The sequence below is a fragment of the Sinohyriopsis cumingii genome, chromosome 1, assembly GCF_028554795.1.
Source record: "Sinohyriopsis cumingii isolate HCF-2022 chromosome 1, ASM2855479v2, whole genome shotgun sequence".
Taxonomy (NCBI): domain Eukaryota; kingdom Metazoa; phylum Mollusca; class Bivalvia; order Unionida; family Unionidae; genus Sinohyriopsis; species Sinohyriopsis cumingii.
Genome location: NC_142961.1, coordinates 183,538,935 through 183,559,600, shown reverse-complemented (window position 1 = coordinate 183,559,600; position 20,666 = coordinate 183,538,935). Strand labels below are relative to the sequence as shown.

Here is a 20,666-nt window from a genome sequence, read left to right as displayed (position 1 = left end):
AGTTGCTGCTGTTCACAAGTGGTCTTGTATTGGAGGTACGTAATAAAATACAGAATGGTATTTCATTGCTAATTCTTGTTTTGACTGAATATCTGCACTTAACAGGTACAATGGATGCCCACTTGCGAAATGGACATGTATTCTTTGATACATGAAGTAAAAATAAAAGTACTGTTTGTTCAAAACAGCCAGCATGCTTGCTGTACTAGGCTGGTACCCTGACATCAATGCACAAATTTCAATTCTAACAATATAAAATGATTTTAGAGTATAGGTTTATGCCAAAACAACATAAAATGATTTTAGAGTATAGGTTTATGCCAAAACAATATAAAATGATTTTAGAGTATAGGTTTATGCCAAAACAATATAAAATGATTTTAGAGTATAGGTTTATGCCAAAACAATATAAAATGATTTTAGAGTATAGGTTTATGCCAAAACAATATAAAATGATTTTAGAGTATAGGTTTATGCCAAAACAATATAAAATGATTTTAGAGTATAGGTTTATGCCAAAACAATATAAAATGATTTTAGAGTATAGGTTTATGCCAAAACAACATAAAATGATTTTAGAGTATAGGTTTATGCCAAAACAATATAAAATGATTTTAGAGTATAGGTTTATGCCAAAACAATATAAAATGATTTTAGAGTATAGGTTTATGCCAAAACAATATAAAATGATTTTAGAGTATAGGTTTATGCCAAAACAATATAAAATGATTTCAGAGTATAGGTTTATGCCAAAACAATATAAAATGATTTTAGAGTATAGGTTTATGCCAAAACAATATAAAATGATTTTAGAGTATAGGTTTATGCCAAAACAATATAAAATGATTTTAGAGTATAGGTTTATGCCAAAACAATATAAAATGATTTTAGAGTATAGGTTTATGCCAAAACACTGCCAATTGGAAAAGGTCATGGTGGCCAACAAATAACACAGAATAATGGTGGATTTTTGGGGTTTGTTTCAGTGACAATTGGAAAGGTGTGGAACTTATTGCAATTGGACCAGTTGCCAAAAAAACATCAGAAATAATACAATGAAAAGATTTCAATTGTAAATATGATAAAAGAGTTTTTTTAAAGTGCCATAAATCCTGGAAAATGAATATTAATAGCTGAAATATGATCCAGATTTTTTTGTTCTGCACTTCCTGCAGTGAGTATTCAGAGAAATAGTAAAGTGGATGGATCAGTGAAATTTAGGCAGGACTAGTAAAAATGTTTGGTGATCATGTAATGAGTGGAATGAAAACAAAAATAATTTCAAGCTATGCATAAGACACACAGTAAACTGAGGAAAAAAAATTCTGTATGCATTATGTTACTAGTTCATGTAAAACAAAAGTTGCCTTAAGATGTGAACATATAAAAAGTATTATACATTCTAATGAAATAATACTTCTTCTACATGCTTCACATGCAAACTTAAATCATATGCAACAACAGACAAATGTAACCAATTTATTTGTCAAGACTCATTGGCGATGCAGACCTTGATTATAATAATGTTTTTCAATCATTGGAAGAATGCTTATGAAACCCATTTCACGAAATCGTAGTAATATTATATGTATAATATACAACATTATAAGGTGATTTCATTATAAGGCAAATATGCTCTATGGCTTTCATTATAATGATGTTGTTGTTGTGGGGTTTAACAACATTTTTTAGCACAAGATAGGCTATAGTTACAAAGTGCAGCACGCTATAAATAGAACACATTACCTGTTCGACTCCATACGCATACGCCTGCCTGTGAACTATTAAGCAATGTAGTGTATGTTACATTTAACAGCAATTTTAACCATTTTACATTTTTGGTACACATCTAATATATGTGGAAAACTTTAGGAGTAAAGTCTGATTGTTATAGCTTTAAAATCTTGAGAGAACTCATTCACTGTCATGTCAGTGAGGCCACGTGACCAACCATAGCTGCCATTTCTCATACGCGAAATTTACAAGTTTTTGTGTGCGTCTACATCACTAAGTCATCTGAATTTGATAATTTATAAAAACTAATTGCTGCCAGCATCAATATCAGAGCCTTTACCTAAGTTATTGAATCTTTCATAGTTGTGATTCTAATTGTTAAAACTTCGTAAGTAATGAATGAAATCCGTGACTGCCATTTTGGAGAGTGGAGATCACGACCCAGTTACTTTAAATAGCATATATGAACCAGTGCATAAACAGTGACCATGTGATCTGACATAATTGTCATTCGCAGAAATGAATGTAGTATCTAATAGGGGGTTTTCCCCGAAGGTGGCACTATGAAAACCAGCTTAAAATGGCTGATGTTTACAGCCGACATCAAAAGGCGCTTCCATGCGACTGGAGTAGAGGCGTCCAAAGACGCTTGCATGAGGTAAAGGGTTAATGAAGCAAGTGATTCAAGTCTGAATAAAACAAATAAAACACCTCACCCACCCCAATTTAACTAACAAGGTATGTGAAATTTTGCAGATGAAGAAGGCATTTAGGTGCACTAAAAAGGGCACACAGTGACTTCAGATGGGCAGGCCATGGGCAGTGTGCCCCTGTATTCCTTTCTAGCAGAAACACTGCTTTACGGCTCCCGTGGCCAGCAATAAACGAGGGAGTAATGTAGAGTCAAGTTCTAAAAAGTAACAGCAGACTGATGATGGCTGTTCCATTCAGACACTCAGAGTACTCGGATTATTCAGATTTCATTTTAACAAGATAAAATATTCAAAACTGCATATATGGGTGAGTACTCAACATTAACAGCACCTTCCCTGGCTCTCACATATATATGTATATATATATATTACTGGAGCAACCCTGAGAAAGAATTCAGATGATTATAACAGGATCAGGCTAGAAGATATATGATGTGCACATAAATTGTGCCCCACAACATGTGAGCTTACCTCAGGTAACTTCCAAAGTAAGCTACAATGTTGGGGTTTTTACAATCCTTCATCATCATTATCTCTTGTTGAATAACAGCAAAATCATCTCCTGCAAAATAAAATGGAATCTTTAAGCAAAATGTCATTTTAATGATTAACAGATCTTTCCATACTTAACTCATTTTCAAATATATCTCTTTTAATACATTGCCATATATAATGGTTTAATCTTAAAATGAATACCATATGTATCTAGAAAGAAGCCATGCTGGATGATTTTTCCACACTTTCATGCATATACATGTAGTAAAAGGGGGCAAACTTTTGCAACCAGTGATGGTGTTCATGCTGGGAAGGTCTTGGATTTTTAAAAGATACCTAAACTTACTCAGCACCATACAACCTGGATTGTACTGATGTGCAATTAAATTCCATACAAACAGTACATGCTCATTTTGATTATGTCACAACTGAAACCTTACTGGCAATCAAATGGGAAAATGTTTTGTGATATTAGGTTGACATATGCCACCTTTTGCAGAAGTTCAATTAAGTAACATTATTTATATTTAGTCATTTCTGCACCATTTACAAATGACTTGCCTGGTTCCAACTTGATAATTTTGACTGCTGCAAACTCTCCTGTGTTTCTGTCTCGAGCCTGTTAAGAAATACATGAAATATTATTATTGAAGCATGAGATGCAATTCACTGCATATGAACTAATTATCTAAATTCTAAAAATCTTGTCACGTACTGCATTATGTCAGACACGTTCACTCATGTCTTCCCCTTTTCATTCCATTACATACCATTTAAATGTTCAAGTATTTAAATAGTGTGCATGGAAATTTTAATCCAATGATCTTTAAGTAACAGAAATATTATAAACTTAAGTATAGCATGAATACAGTGGCTCTGTTGCAACAGTCATATCTAGTAGTTTATTAAACATGTGTCATTTGGAGTCCAAAGTGGGTCTCATGTCAAAATTTAATAAAAGTGTCAACTAGTACTCAGTTCCAAAATACAGTCAAACCTACTTATCTTATTTATGTCAAGTGTTTTGTCGGGTTTTGAAAATTTCTTTGTGATGAAAATTTTTCCCTCCTTATGTCAACCCTGTTAAGTTGATAACCCTGTTATGTTGAGCATAAGTTTCAGTCCAAAGTAACACGTGAACCCGCTTAATTTGACAAAATGCAACTGTTAATGTTTATCTCGGAGAAATTTTACAACAAATAATCTGGCATTTTTGCTACTACCAGTACCACAATGCTGTGTGGAACAAACCATATGTAATCCCATTCAAATATCATTATGGCCAGTCACTAACTTATTCCATACACAATTAATAACTTTGGTTTAGAGTTCACTTATAAAGTAAACAGTTAAAGTGTTTCCATGCTTGGTGTGAGTGTAGGTTTTCAGCTATAGCATGGCTAGATCATGTGACTTCCAATCATCTATAAGTAGTAAGAAGCAAATTCGAAACCCAGCTTGTAACCACCCAACCCCAAACACATGGTTCTTAATTTGTTTTGAACAAGAGCATTAAAAGCAAAAATGGTATTTAAAACATCCATAACTCCCATTATTTTTTTCAAATCATGTTGTCCATGGCTGTGCAATGATTACAGATTCTTCAATGCAAATGGAACAAAGCAGAAGTGACTGCTTGGACTAATGTCTATGAAATAGAAAGATGAGTTCATTACTTTGTATTGTTTTATCTTGAACTGAATATCAAAGCCCTGCAACCCATCAAAGCGATATGCCGACTCTCCTTCTGGCACTGTGTTGTTGCTGACTGTTGAAATTCAGGAGGGATAAGACTACAACTGTATGAGTAGAATAAGTCGGCTTCTTACAGAATTTGGTGTTGAGAGAGTCAACTTTAAAGTCTTTAGACACTTTTTACAGTTTCTCGGTACATAAATACCGACAGCCTCACCATTTTTCCAGTAAGAGGCAAATTTTTCATGGTAAAAACCAATCAGACTGATGTAATGGAGCCTCTTATCATCAACAAAAACAACTGATTTTCACACAGTTTTGGTCAGTTACATTTAGCTACTAGTTAAAGTCAACACTAACAAAAGAAAATGGTTTTTTAAAAAGTACAGTCCTGCATGTTCATGTACTTAAAATGGCCAAGATTTATATCAGGGTGAGAAATCTATTGCCTTGCTGAGGCTACCAAAGGGATGAGGATATTCACTGGGAAATAAGAACAACTTTAAACCACTGACATTGTTACAGTAACTTAAGTGTTGTAAAAATGTGTAACTTGTTACTTAATCTTATTTAAAAGACTTAATCTTTTCTCTGCAACCTGGCATTACTGATTTTTTTTTGTGCATTAGAAATGCCATTTGTTTTTTAAAAACTGCTCCTTTTTGGTGTTTCAGATGCATAATCATTGTTCTGCAGTAGATTGTCAAATAAACTCCGATATCTCAGGACCTGGTTATAGCGACGTTTTTAAAAAAAATAATATACCCCAAAGTAATCGAGATAACTGGGTTTAACTCTAGTTGAGGCTGTACAGTGTTTGGTTTTGGTTACATGTTATAGCACAGCAACTGGAAATTCCCCTGGGTCTACCTGTTGTTTACTACATTTTATATTCTAATTTTAGAAACAGACATTCTAATTATAACTAGAATGAAAATTTCTTTTAGGTAGTATTTTTTTTTGTTGACAAATGTTAATTGTTACCTGAGGTCAAGTAGAGGACTATATAATCTTGTTTTTATAGATAGTATTCATTCGTCCTTTAAGATCTTAGCAGAATCAGTTGTATGATTGTTGTGTCCAGTGTTTCATTTGGGCTAGAATTTATTTATTCAAATTATTTAATTCAAGTTACTCTTCTTTAGAAATACAAAGTGATCAAAATAACATTCTTGGAAATTGAGACTTGGACTCATAGTGAAATTCAAATAAGGATACATTATGGACTGTATTATTGTGATTCAACAAAAGAATGTTGGCACATCACTATGATACAGGTGCATCAACATTTCCATTATTGGATTTATTTTAGAATACCACTAAAGTTTTCAGAACTTAAATTATTAGGACGTGTTTGAAATTCTAGGATTATTTGGGATTTATTTCATGATACCATAAGTTCTTTTTACATTTTTGGCTCTGTATTCAAGGGAAATAAATTAATATTTGTTAAATTTTATGAAATTTTGTTAATTCTTATTCTTTTATGTTACTTATTTTAAGACCATAGAGTCATAATACCACACAAATGGAAATAAGCTCTTTGCCCAAGGACAAACAACAGTCGCCTGCCTGGACTGTTCCAATGGAAGGATCTGAAATCTTACTTCTTATTAAGTCCAGCATGCTGACCATTCAGCCATTATGGCTCCTGCTTCTAATGTATTAATCACCTCTTACGACACACAAGAATGCATATCAAGTCTATTATATATCCCAGAGCACACAGGGGATTACTTCAGCAACTATTATATCTAATTTTTACACTCAAATTTTGATTTATGTTCTTGTATTTCAAAATTCATAGTTACACATAGCTGATGTCAAAGTACAGTAAAAATAAGATGTAAAAAATTTCAGAAGATACCCATGCTGTATATATTTGAAATTAGTGGCTAACAAGGCCAGATTCAGTATGTTGAGCCCATAATCAGAGCACTGCTTTAAAATTGTGACCTCCACTGCAGGGTAAAAAAAGGTTGGGTAATCATGTCACAAAACTGAACTGCATAAGCTTCATAATGATTCATCTGAAGTAAGAAGAATATCCATCAAGGGATTTAGGAAACAAATGCAAAACAATTCATTTTAACCCAAAACATTAATACAAATGTTCTACAAATGCAATCTTGACCCCAAGGTCAAAGGGGCAAGCAAGTATGTCACATAACTGCCTTTATTTGACAATGATTTATTCAAAGCATGAAAAAATGCATCATGGGATTTACGAAATATAAGCAAGTTAAAAAGCTTTAATCAATGCCAAAACACAAATTTTAGCTGACTGTGACCTTGACCCCAAGGTATAAAAGGAGAGCGAGCATGTTACAGAATGAACTGTCTTAGGTTCATCATGATTCATGCCAAGTATAGTATGATGAGAACCTATCAAGGGGTTAGGATGCAAATGACAAACTTTAACCCAAATCTTGACAAGCTGCTGATTATAGGGACACCACCAATAGATAATTGACTACATCATTTTTTACTGTCCTCTATATGGCAGTAATTAGCCAGGCATGATTGATTCTGAAGATTATTGACCAATGGGTCTTAATGACCATTGGTCAAGGCATGCAATCCTGAAATAAACCTAATGCATAGAAATCATTATTTTCTGGTTTCATTACCATGAGTTACCTATAATCTTTGGCCTTTTGACTCCTATATCATTAACTTTCTTTATTACCTAACTGCACGTCATTTACTTTCAAACAAAAGTTATTCAACAAATCCCATTTTTCTTTAAACCACAATGACTTGACCTTGGAGATTTTTGACTCCAAAAGAAATAGGTCTCATCCATTCCCTAAGTGCAGGCTCTCCACAAACGTTGGCCAAAGATAAATGGTCCAAAACTACAGTTATTCTGCAAAAGCAATTTTTGAGATAGTGTACATGACCTTTGGACCCCTCCCCCCACCATTACTACATATACTTGCTTAAAGGTCAACATTTTAATAAAAATTTGATTCATACAGAGTAGGAGTTATCTTGTAAGTGTGACATTAAAAAAATGTGACAAATCTATGGGCAATGTTCGAAACTCTAGATGTCTGCAAAATTACTAATAATTATATAATTTTGTTCTTTTTTGTACATTGTCTTTTTAAATATTACTGGTAGCTGAAGTTGCTGATGTTTGCTTGGTATAGAAAAAGGATTTTAAAATAACAAGTTCTCAATATGAAACAGACTGATCAGTTTATTCATCAAACAGAATATAAATTAAGGAATAATAATAATAATAATTCAGTTTGTTACTTACAGGTTCTTATGGGGCCCCGAGTGGCCGAGTGGTCTAAAGCGCTCACCGTTACGGATCACTGCCATCTCACCTCTGTCTGCGTGGGTTCGAGTCTCGGATTCGGCCAATGTGGATATGTGAGAAAGCTTGCCAGTAGCTTCTCGAGGGTCGGTGGTTCTTTCCGGGGATTTCCCGGTTTCTTCCTCCAACATTAATACTGGCCGCCATGTATAGCCTATTGCGTGCTGAAAAATGGCGTTAAACCCTACAACAACAACAACAACAGGTTTTTATTAGAATAAAGTGCCCTATGATTACATGGCACTAGTATTTACTTCCACATCAAACTAAAGTTATGTGTTTTAAAGGATATAAATATTTACAACATATTTATCAAAAAGGCTCAAGTCAACAAACTATAATAATGAACACTTTTTACAACTAGATTCCAATTACATTTGATAAAACCATGAAAATGAATGCCATATAAAACATGATCTGGTTCATTATAGGTAGTCAAAAAGTCATTTATGCTATACCAAGCACACCTTGGCTGATGAATCTCAGGTCATGCATTCAATATAAGCCATTTAAACACAAAATGTATGTATCAAACATGACCAATATGTACTGCCAACAATCAAAACAGCTAGACATCAAAAGTTATCTAATTGTGGATGAAATGCATATCTTTCATTATAAAAATAATAAGCAATCTGCTCTTGTTAATTTTTTTAAAATGCACATATGCTGGAGAATCCCAATAATCGCACGGTCCATGCTCAGGGGTGAATCAGGCAAAACAGTCACCAAAGAGTCTGTCATTCCACCCAAACAGACCCAAAAAGCAAAGTTCACTTTGCCTTGCATTGATTTTATTACATTACCCGTACCCCATTTATTTCAGCACAATGCTTTAATAATACAACATCGACTTTTATGTCAGTTCCCCCTTTAACAAGGTGGGCAGAAAGTTTCAAAAATGTGTCTTTTGTTCTGTAGTCAATTTTGGTACTACTTTTATGATCATGGATGCCATAAATTATATTGTTATCCACATAATTCCACTGACAATTTACACATTCAACTTGAAAAACAAATGAAACAGCTGCCCAGTCTGAAACACATTGTCACGTACTGAACGTACTGTTACACGCACACGGGTATTTACTTGACCGAGCGGTTGTCAAACCCTGGCGCGATTCTCGCTAGAAGTCATAAGTTTACCCCGACTTTCCAAAGACTTCCATACAACTTCAGTTGTAAATTAGAAAGCCCGAAGTGTCCATTCTATACCTAAATTTTCCTCTAATTAATGCAAGAGCACAGATAAACCAAACTGCCAACTATCTATCAACCGCACATCTGCATATTTTACCTTCATCATGTTTCCGTACTGCCAACCGTTCACGCCTTAGAAAATATATGAGTACCCACTAACAATGGGAACTATTTTAACTCCGCCACCTTAGGCCAGTCAATGTATGCTTTCCAGGCACATTTCGCCAATATAACTGCACCATATTCGTCCACATGGTGACATAAACCGTGTCAGCCAAGTCCCTTTTTATTTATTCCCTTGTGTAATTTACCGGTTTAATACCGTAAGTACTGTCCTTGCAGTCACGCTGCCAATGCCCATTTGTTTCAGTACAATGCATTAATAATAAGAGTAAAACATCAAATTTTCTGTCAGTTCTCCATTTAACAAGGTGGGCAGAAAGATTTTTAAAAAGTGGTCTTTTGTTCTATAGTCAATTTCTGTGCTAAAATGTTATGATCATAAATACCATAAACTATACTGCCATCTGCAGAATTCCCACTCAAAATTCACACATGCAACTTGAAACACAAGTGAAACAGCTGCCCAATCTGAATCAAGTTATGACTTACAGAATGTATCTAGGTCCATTTACTTACATATTTAATCATTTTATCCAATAATTCATCATATATATTGAAGAAAAGGTAACTTCTGCCATGGAAGATGTTGCGAACTTTATGCAAAAACCTATTTTTGAGGTTGCTGTTTTATCTTATATAATAATTGTGGTGAAGCAAAATTAAAAAAGTTTAAATATTTTTATGAACTTTTAATAATATCTCACCATACTTTTAATAGCCTGACATAAAAATATAGTGACTATCTTGAACTGTATATACCCACTTCGCCAACATCACCATTCTGGCAGTAAACTTTTTAAAATTATAAAATTACAGTTATGATCAAGACAGCAACATATACAACTGATATGAAGGTAATAAGGCAAAATTTCTGCCAGGCAAGATTTAGTACAGGTGGCAGTATTTCAAAATAATAATTCTGTGGCTGCCAACAAAATATATAGCCACCATGCAACCCCAAGCAATATAGCAGAATCATCCCTGGTTGATAAATGAAAAATAATCTGAGCTGTAATGTACCTGAAGCACTGTTTATTGCTGATGACAATGAAAAACCATGGCACATGAGGTCAATTATTCTGTACAACAATAACATCATTGTATTTAGAGATGTCATAAAAAATTTAGATTTTCCTGAACCAGTAAAAAGCTCTAGACAACTGATATATTTGCATATTTTACATAGACAATTTGACTAAAAATACAACAAGTTTGTTTGTGATAAAAATTATGCAAAGCAATTTAATTTAAGGCACATTTAGCCCAAAGCTGTTAGTGTATTGGTCCTGCAATAAGAACTATCTAAGCTTTATGATGATGCATTCGATCAATATATGCTCTGCTACTAAAACGTTTTGCATGTTCTAGAGTCCCAGCCCTAAAATTAAGAATTAAAATCGCAATATGTTTCTGCCCCTGCAATAATTCAGAACATTTGACATTTATTCATTGATTACCAACATGGCATCTGACTCATGCTCATTCATTGTGACATAAAAGAAAACAAATGAAAAACTATGGCAATTAGAAATGGTGATAACTGAGATTGTTTATGATACTATAACTGCAATCAATAGCTTAATCTTGCCATTCTTTAATGTTGTGTACAGCTAAAAGGAATCAAGGAAGAGTTGTTGTTGTAGGGTTTAATGCCATTTTTCAGCACAAGATAGGCCATACATGGCAGCCAGTATAACTGGTGAAGAAAGAACCCAGGAAAACTCTGGGAAGAACCACCGACCCACAAGAAGCTACTGGCAAGCTTTTTCACGTACTCACATTAGCTGAGCCTGAGACTCGAGCCCACACAGAGAGAGGTGAAATAGCAGTGATCCGGAAGAATGAGTGCTTTAGACCACTTGGCCACTCGGGACCCCCATCAAGGAAGAGTGTGTGTGATTTGGATTTTTAATGTAGCTTTTAACAATTTTTCAGGCATACTGCTATGATGTCTGCAGTGTGGCAGTTCATAGTGATGTCTAGCACTAGGAAATCATGCCGCAGACATGTGGTATCATGTTCCACCCAGCCACATTATCCTGATACCAGGCCAACCAGTCCTAACACTAACCTCTTAATGCTGAGCAACAAGTGAGGCAGCTGTTAGTACCATTTTTGTAAGTCTTTGGTATGACTCGGCCAGGGATCAAACCACGACCTCGTGCATCTGTGGCGGACGCTCTAACCATTAGGCCACCAGAGCAGTTTAAGCAAGAGATTATAGCCCCTCTGAAGTTATGTGTTCTTTAAAAAAACCTGATGGATTAACTACTTTCTCTCTGCCAATAAAGCAAGAAACAGGCTCATCTGCATCCTTACATTTGCCACCAAAGAAATTATAAATTTTTCCAGCAGAAATGTTTACATAATAATCACTGCAATACAAAAATATAAATGTACATGACACCAAAAGACAGCTAATTTTATAACAATTTTATGGCAGTTAATATGGGAGTTCATATTCTGCACATAAAGTAAGTCACAAACTCTTGGCACTATTTTACATATTGTATACAATAAAATACCAGTGTTACAAACTTTGCAGAAAGATTTATAAAATATGGATGAAACATGTGCTGAACTATGCTTATTGAAGTGAATTGTCAAAGCATAAGTGTGTCTAGTATTTGGTTCAAATGATCATTAGGCACTAGAAATTGACAGATGCCTTAATCTCCTTGCCTGTTAAAATATAACCTACGTGGCTTCACCAAAACGTTTTACGATCATTTTGATGTTTGTTTGATAGCCCACATCCTACATAACTCATTTGCTTTGTACAAACAAAAGAGAAGTTCACCTACAAAAAGTGCATAATGCTGATTCAGCTATCCGAGTATACAAACTATTTTGTAAATTTTGTTTTTCCTGGAGAACCATGACCATAAATGATCTTGATCACCATGCTATTTTAAGACACATTAATAAAAAGCCTGAATAACATAATAATGATTATGACTCAGTCCTGTATCATAAGTTGTGAGGTGTTCTGAAAATATTCCATCAAACTGTAAAAACTGGAACCTGTTGCATATCAGGGAAAAATACTGAATTTATTACATTTTTATCTATAGTTCTGCTGATAGGTATGGTACCCTAGTCAGTAATGGACCTTTCAGCACCTACAAATGTTCTTCCCACTTGTCAGATCTCTCAAATGCGGTCATTTAATGTTGGTCAGCATCAACTTGATAGATGACAAAAGATAGCGATATGATAAAAAGTGAGGAACAAATACAAGCATTAAAAGTTGCCATGAAGTTTCGTATATTTATCACCATACAGTAAATCTACGTATTTCTGACGTGCCGTTAATGGCCCAAATGACCAATCATTTGACCCTGTATTACTGTGCGGGTAAGTCATAATTGTACATTCTACCTCCTGGACTGGACCCCTAAGCCTGGCGCCAGATCCATTACAGCGGATAGTGGTATCGGGATAATGGCAATCCTGATAAGAAACACTTCATCAAACATTCCAAACTCCTGCCTCACTGACTCAGCCCCTCCCCTCCCCTGAAGACCTTACTTGGTGACCATATTTAGTCAATACTCGTAAAATGTAAAGTTTTTCAATGAAAAATGTGTTGAATATCAGCTGAATATCATTTATCAATATTCTATTTCCTTTCTGTAAGTCAGATTACCTTGTACACATCACCGTAGGTCCCACTTCCAACCCTCTGAATGAGTTCAAAATCATCTTGCGGATTTTTCCGAAGTATCTCAAGTGCTGAATGAGATGTCATGGCGACAGCCTAATTGTTAAAACTACCTTCAGCTAAACTCATATAATGATAAATTACTACATTTGTTGACAATCAGCAGCTAGCAAAAATATTGAAAGATCTTTCGTTTCACTTCCGTCATGCGCGTAGTTGGATGCTGCGAGTCTCGCAAGAGAGATAACTCTTAATTCGAGATCGATCGACAACTATATTGTCAATGTTGGCATGATCGAACAGTTCAGAAATATTACAAAAAATTGCAGAAGCTTTCTGAACAGCAACTGTAATTGAGAATGAATAAGAAATAAGTACGAATAAAAAAAATACGATGCACGTACGAGCAAGCATCCCTATTAAGAAAATAAATACTGACAATAAGTTTGTCGAAGATAGTAGAATTTAATCTTAAAGTCTTGAAAAACAACGGATTGTTCTAGTAGACAATATTTATTTTGCATCATTTAAAAAAAAATTAACTAGATGTGGAAAATTAGGTCGAAATGTATGCTCATCACTTGAGCATAAAAGTAAATTTTGTGTGAAAAGTCTCGCAAAGTCGTAACCAGCATATTTTTTTTCCTAAGTCGTGTACAAATTCATGAAAAGGCCCCAACATTTAATTGTAGGTACAAGATTAATGAACATCAAATTTATTTTCGTTGAATTAAACATTAAAAATTACGTATTTCAATTCTTTAGAAGCAACGTCACATCAAGTTTATGTGGATTGCTTCTACGTATAAATGTTAATTATGTTATGCAGACTTAATTGACGTATGTACTAACGAAGTAAAATGAAGTGCATGCATGAATAAATGCAACGAATTGAACTCTGGGACAACTCCGACATCTGTGAACATTTCTTAGACGATGATGTATGATGCAGCATTTAATACTCCGAAATTAGTAACCTTGCATTTATCATCACATAATTAGTATCGCTATTATTATAGCGTATACTGGGGTTATCATTAAAATTACTGATGCGTACAATGTTGTTATCCATAAAATTACTAACGAGTACAAATGTGATTATCATTATAATTATCAGAGCGTACACTGAGGTTACCCTTACAATTATCAGTCATCACGTACAGTGTGGTTATCCATACAATTATAATCGTGTACACTGAAGTTATAATTATAATTATCATAGCGTGTACAGTCCTTAAAATTACTTATATGTACAATGTTTTATCCTTGAAATTACTAATGCGTGCAAAGTGATCATCATTACAATTTTCAGAGCGTACCCTAGAATTATCCTTACAACTATCATAGCGTTGAGTGTGGTTATCACTCAGGCGAATAATGTAAAGTTTGCACTAATGAAAAAGAACAGTTCCGAGTGTCGTAAATTTGTTTTGTCATCGAACGGTACCCTTGAATTTATATATCCCGGAAATATGAACACGCTCCCTTGTTTTGTCATCGACAAATCGTGCCCAGAACGGTACCCTTGAACTAATATATCCCGGAAATATGAACACGCTCCCACATTTCAAGAAATTATTTAGAAATAAGAACAAGACACATACCGGAAAACATCTGTGATAGGGTGTCGCATCATACGATGGAATATGTAACGTAATTGTAAGTAAGGTCTCATTTAAACAGAGTTGAAGCAAGCCAACAAGATCACACAAGAGCCCATATCCCAATTCCAGGATTGTGCAGTTACTTACTGAAATTTTTCCATTGGTCAACGTTGTGAAATATTTGAAAGTAGGTGTCACCCGCAAAGTATTTCTACTTGACTGGACCAAGAAGTTTAAAAAAAAAAAAAATTTACGAATATATGCTTCTCTTCTTAGGCTTGTTTTACTTCAAATTTCGTCACTCTTTTTTTCTGAAAAACTACATGAACTTAATTGTGCTAAGCGAGGGAGTACGTTTTTTTTTTTTTTTTTAACTTTCTTGTTCAGGATTTAGCAACTCTAAATGCTAAGAAACCACAGATAACAGCTGCAAAGATTTTACGTGCCATGCATTCTTATGTTCTGGCCCATGTGTACAGTACGATAAGCATTATTAGTATATCATTAAACACTTATATAATATACGATGTATGTACTGTTCAACACCGCCTTACGAGTTGCACGCTGTGACACTGAGACGGCCTTTAGATAACCTTTCTATTAGCCTGGTTGAGCTTATTTTTGCGAAAATTTAGAGTGTGTAACTTAATTTGAGTATGTGTTTGTGACCTCTACAAGGCAAGAAGAATAGCTAATTTGATTAAACAAAAATATACAATTTTTATTTTATCTATAAACTCTCTCTTGTATATTTCATTCTCGAATTTTTGAAATGTTAGTCTTGAGAGAATCAAATTTTTTTGTTAAATAACGTGCAAAACATATAATCAGGTCCAGAACCATATTCAGTCTTGACGCTAAAATGAAGCGATTTGCTATTTACTATTCACTATAAATTATCCCTACACTGACCAGTTTAAAGAACACGTATGTTTGATATGAGTCTAGCAAACAGTGGGTGGGTGGGTGGGGTGGGGTGGAACATACTTGCGAGGACCTGAGTTTGAATGCACACCAACATCTTGAGGACTGGACTACATTGTGAGGACTTGCACACCAGTAGTGAAGGGGGATATTATAGCCTCAATGGGAATTAGCATTAAAAACACCCCTAGGAACATATAGCCTCAATGGAAATTTAACATGGAGAAAAATCGTGGGAACATATAGCCTCAATGGGAATTTAACATAGAGAAAAATCGTGGGACGATATAGCCTCAAGAGGAATTGAACATGGGAATTTTTTTTTTAAAAAGTTTTTTTTTAAAAAAAGGGGTAGGCAATGGAAAGGCTATCTCTTTTCGAGAAATATGGCTGGCCCTGAAAAGGGCCTTTGGGTTTTCTTCTTCTTCTGCTTCTAATTTCTTCTTTTCCTCCACCAACTTCTTATTTTATCTCCAACACTCTTTCTCTTCTTTTCTTTCTTTTTTTCTCCTCCTCTTCTTTCTTCTCTTCCTCCTCTTCTTCTTTCTTCCTCTTCTCATTTTCTTCTTCTTTTTCAATTTTTTAGTTCCATGTTCTTATTCTTATCTTTTCCTCTTCATCCTCCTTCTCCTTTGTTTCCTTCATCACACCACTGATCATGTCCTTTGCTTTTCTTAAGTTGTTAATTTCCATTTTTACTCTATGCGGACTATAAGAATAGTGGTCTTCAACGAGTCGTACGAGCATTTGTTCTATCATGCCCAAATTGTCAAGGACGTCTTGCAATGATTGAAATTTATCCAGGTGGTTTGAAGCCATCTTCTATGTAGAATGGTTTGAACGACGAATGCTGTGGGTTCTTATACTTAAAGCGCGTACGTGAAGGAAAACATCCCCCTAAAAACATAAAATGGATCTTACCTAGATCATGACCAAACAACGCGCGGACGTGAAGGAAAACATCCCCCTCCTTTTTCATTTCATATAATATACCCAAACTCTACTCTCCACATACGCTAAGAAACAATAAAGAAACCTATAATCTACTATTCACACAAACATACCTGAGCTCTTACAAACACAAACACACATACCCTCACATTTTTTAAAAAGAGTTAGTGTTTATATTCACACTACTCTACCTACACACACACACATTGGCAAAGTGATCGTTATTTCTTTTCTAGAGTATTGGGTAGCCCTGAAAAGGGCTGTTTTTTTTTGGAACTTCATGGGCACCTGGTTAATGAGGGCACCTTCCAGGTCTGGCGCCACATACACATCTTGCCCCCCAGTTACTTTTTACCTTTTGGGGGGAGAGAGCAGAGGCAGGATATGTGGCTTCAGAATCCCAATTTTCGCTCTCTGGGATTCTGAAATTTTTCTTCTTCTCTCCTTTTCCTCCTCCTCTTCTTTGTATCTTCTCTCCTCCTCTTTGTATCTTCTTTCCTCTTCTTCTTTATATCTTCTCTCCTCCTCTTCTTTATTTCTTCTTTCCTCCTCCTCTCTTATCCTTCCCTCCTCCACAATGGCTTCCGCGGCCAGTTCATTTAATATGCGCCTGGCATATTCCAGATGCACATGAAGTTCCAACAGTTTCTCCAGTCTCGTGTTCATTTTAGGTATTGATCAATCAACAAGGGTAGCTAGACTGCCGAACGAGTTTCAATTTATAGTTAAAGCACGGACGTGAAGGAAAACATCCCCCTAAAAAACATAAAATTCATCTTACCTAGATCATGACCAAAAAAACAACAACGCGCGGACCTAAAAGAAACACTCACTCACTTTTTATGCTACTCATTCCTATTCTAAAAATGTTTTATAAATCACTTCAATAGACTATCCACATACGCAAAGCAATCCAATTTAACCTCAAATATACACCTCAAACACGGAAAAAGACATCATTTTAATCTACTATCCATGCCAACGTACTTGATCACTTACAAACACTAACACAAACACAAACTCACAAACACATACCCTTACATTTTTTAAGAAAGAGTTAGTGTTTATTTTCACACTACTCTACCTACACACATTGGCAAATCGATCGTTATTTCTTTTCTAGAGTATTGGGGTAGCCCTGAAAAGGGCTGTTTTTTTTGTTTGCTATGGCATTCTTTTTTTTAGTTTCTAAGAATGCGATGTCCTCTGAGGATAGACTTTCTGGCTATAGGTCTGCTTCTTCGGAAAGAGAAGAAGAACTCTTTGGTGTCGATACGACAATCGACAAAGCCTCTGTCAGCTTCAGGTTGCTGCTGTTGTTGTTGCTGCTGTTGCTGCTGTCTCTGAAGTCTGTACTTCTCTGTCCATTCTTCTTTTTCCCGGTTCATTTCTTCTCTGAAGAGCTTTTCTATCAGGTCTTCAGTGACTTTTAGCATTCTCACATTCTCTATTTCTTCTGGCTTCGGTATCAGACTGTGTCTGACCCTATGCAAATTCACGTAGGCTTCGTTGAGCTTAGCTAGTTTGGAGCACATCTTCGTAGGAGGATGAGTCGACAATGGATGGTTAGACTGGAAACAACCCTGTTCTTAAAGTCAAAGCGCGGACGTGAAGGAAAACATCCACCCACACGGTTTTCGAGTCGCAACGTTCAATGAGTGTTATGAGAGGGATAGTAAGAAATGAAAGAGCATCAATCCAACATTCTTATACCTAAACAAACCACAAAGGCATTTTTTTTGCAAAACACAACATTTTTTATTCAAAAATTACTTAACACTAAACAACAACATTTCTAACATATTTTTTAACAATAATCCAACATTATAACAATAAACATTTTTTTTAAAAATATCAAACATTTTTTCTTCAAATACAATCTACCTTGAACAGGGCTGACAACGTTGTGAATGAAATTGTGATTTCCACTGTTGGAAATCATTAGGCCACTGATGGACACTACGTTTCCTAGCATGAGACAAAAGATAAGCATAATGGTCACAAAACCATCGATCTACTTTCACATCATTTCTAGAAGAAGAACGAGGATCAAAATGAGTCACTAAATGTTCTAAGGAATAGCCCAGGCTGCGATGATGTAGAAAATACACACAGTACTGTCCACACACCAAGGAATCTGTGCCTTGTAATTTCACGTTATTGAATCGGGTAGTCTGAGCATTTCTTCTCATAAAGTCGATGATATCGTCTTCCAAAGGGGGCAATCCGTACGAATCAAAATATTCCACGCATCCTTCTTGAGGAAAGTAAACGGCTACCCAGTGGGTTCCTGGGAGATGACTGTCGTCCGTGTTGATCACGTAAGCTTGATGGTCTTTAGGTTTGCGATGAGGGAGTTCATCTTTAGCACAGACGACAGGATTCCAAGAAGCCGTATACGAACTGTGGTTCAAAAGGTAATGAAGTTCCCAGGTATCCATGTTTTGTGTGTGCTTTTTTTCTTCTTCACAGGTAATAATAAGTCGTCAATTCGATCCTGACTTTTTGCTTGAAAATGTCTGACGAATAAACGGTTATTCGTTCTGTTTCCTCACTCTGATTCAGGAGAGCTTCGATACGATGGATCTCTTGAGTGGTTAATGGTGGACAAGAATGTTCACGCAAGTCTTTATACCACTGATGCAACACGTCTTTGTCCGAGATGAGACTCCAAGCTTCGTCCAGATACTCGTCCAATTTTTCTTCTTGACTCAGCATCAGGCATTTATCGTGTTGAATTTGACTGGGATGATCGTTTTGACATCCATAGCAATTTTTCTTGATCAATTCCGTCATTTTGTCGACTAAGTGTTTGGCAAAACAGGAGACTAAATGGGCTTCTTGTTCTGGCCATCTTGACTTCATCATGATCACTTCTTCTTTTTCCACAGTTTCTCCACTAGGTAAAGAGGGATAACAGTCTTCCATGGCTTCTAATAGTCTAGAATGACTTCTCTCAAACTGTTGATTTCTATCGTGTTATCGAATTCTGCATACAGAGGACGTTCACCGTCTCTGGTAGAGCACTCGAAAACTGAAGTTCCACACGAATCTGGCCAGATTTTATAGGGTGGAAATGTCCCTCATCGCTGCCTTGGTCAGGAGTGAAATCGAAAACCCACAAAGCATAGCCTCCTACATAATCCTCGTACGTAATGCCGTGACTGGTGTTGGTTCCTAACTGTCCGGTGGCTTCGTACAGGGACAAGTACGATCTCAAATAATTTTTTGCGGCACCAAAGTTAGGCTCGAAAGGTCGGGTACACAAGGTCTTGCCGTCGCGACTGACTTCGATCTTGGACACATTGTAATGTTGAAACTCAAAAGGATTTTGATCGTGGACTCCATTGAAAGCTGAATTCCTGACGATACCAACGATCAAACGCTTGGGTAACTGTCCTTGGAACAGATGATCTTCGATCATGGATCGCTGTCCAGTGGGAATGGTGAACGTTTTCACTTCCACACGTCGTATCGGATACTTGGCGGTCGTTCTGCTTAACGTCTGACTGATGTCGTTTCCCACTTTAGGTAACACTTCCACACGACGCACGTAAAGTCGGGCTTCTTGAATGATAGTTTTGTATTCATTGGCATGGGCCATCAAATGGAAAGCGGCACTGTTACGATTCAGTCTCAGACGGATATCCACTCCGTTCAGCAAATACTTTTCTTGTAACCACATGTCCAAATGCAAACGATCCATCAGTTCTAAACTTCGCCCTTGCAGAATTTTCTGTCGTCGAGCCATATATCCCGCATTGTGAGGATTGTCATCTTCTGGTGCAATAGCTAGTTCGGTAAACGTGGTTGTACCCGCTGTGTCAGGTTTCCATACCACGCAAGCATCCAGATGAGTGTTCTTGGCTTCTTTTCCGTAGGTCAAGATATTTTCCAGGTAGGCACGATAAGGGTAAGTATCCATGCTGCTGCTGACCAGTTTGTTATTCAAGTACAAGTCCACTTCGCTGAACAAGGAATGCATGAAATTGTTGACAGGAGCTACTCTAGCAACGTCTGCAGGATTAGTGTTGTCCGTTTTGCTCACTTTCACTTTCAAATACAGGTAACTGCTATTCAGATCGATGTAATCTTCGGGTTGTCCTTTGATTTCAAACTCGATGGGAGCTGATTCCGTCAAAGAGGAGACGGGATGAAATTCCACCCACTGACATTCTTGCATCGTCATCATGGTAGGGGGCATGGCAAACAGATCCAGTTCCGTCTTGGAACAA

General features: G+C 36.0%; 1 protein-coding gene across 8 annotated transcripts in view; it reads right to left on the bottom strand.

Moving 5' to 3' along the window:
• LOC149808515 (mitogen-activated protein kinase kinase kinase kinase 5-like) overlaps positions 1-13,150 on the bottom strand; it is a 213,566-nt gene extending 200,416 nt beyond the window's left edge. For all 8 annotated transcript variants that reach the window (XM_089978310.1, XM_089978325.1, XM_089978335.1 and 5 more), the window contains exons 1-3: positions 12,938-13,150; positions 3,504-3,561; positions 2,919-3,009 (exon numbers count right to left, since the gene is read on the bottom strand). In XM_089978310.1, the coding sequence (XP_089834436.1) occupies positions 2,919-3,009; positions 3,504-3,561; positions 12,938-13,039 (251 nt within the window). In that variant the 5' untranslated portion in view covers positions 13,040-13,150. The remainder of the gene's footprint in view (positions 1-2,918; positions 3,010-3,503; positions 3,562-12,937) is intronic.
• Positions 13,151-20,666: the final 7,516 nt, after the last annotated feature.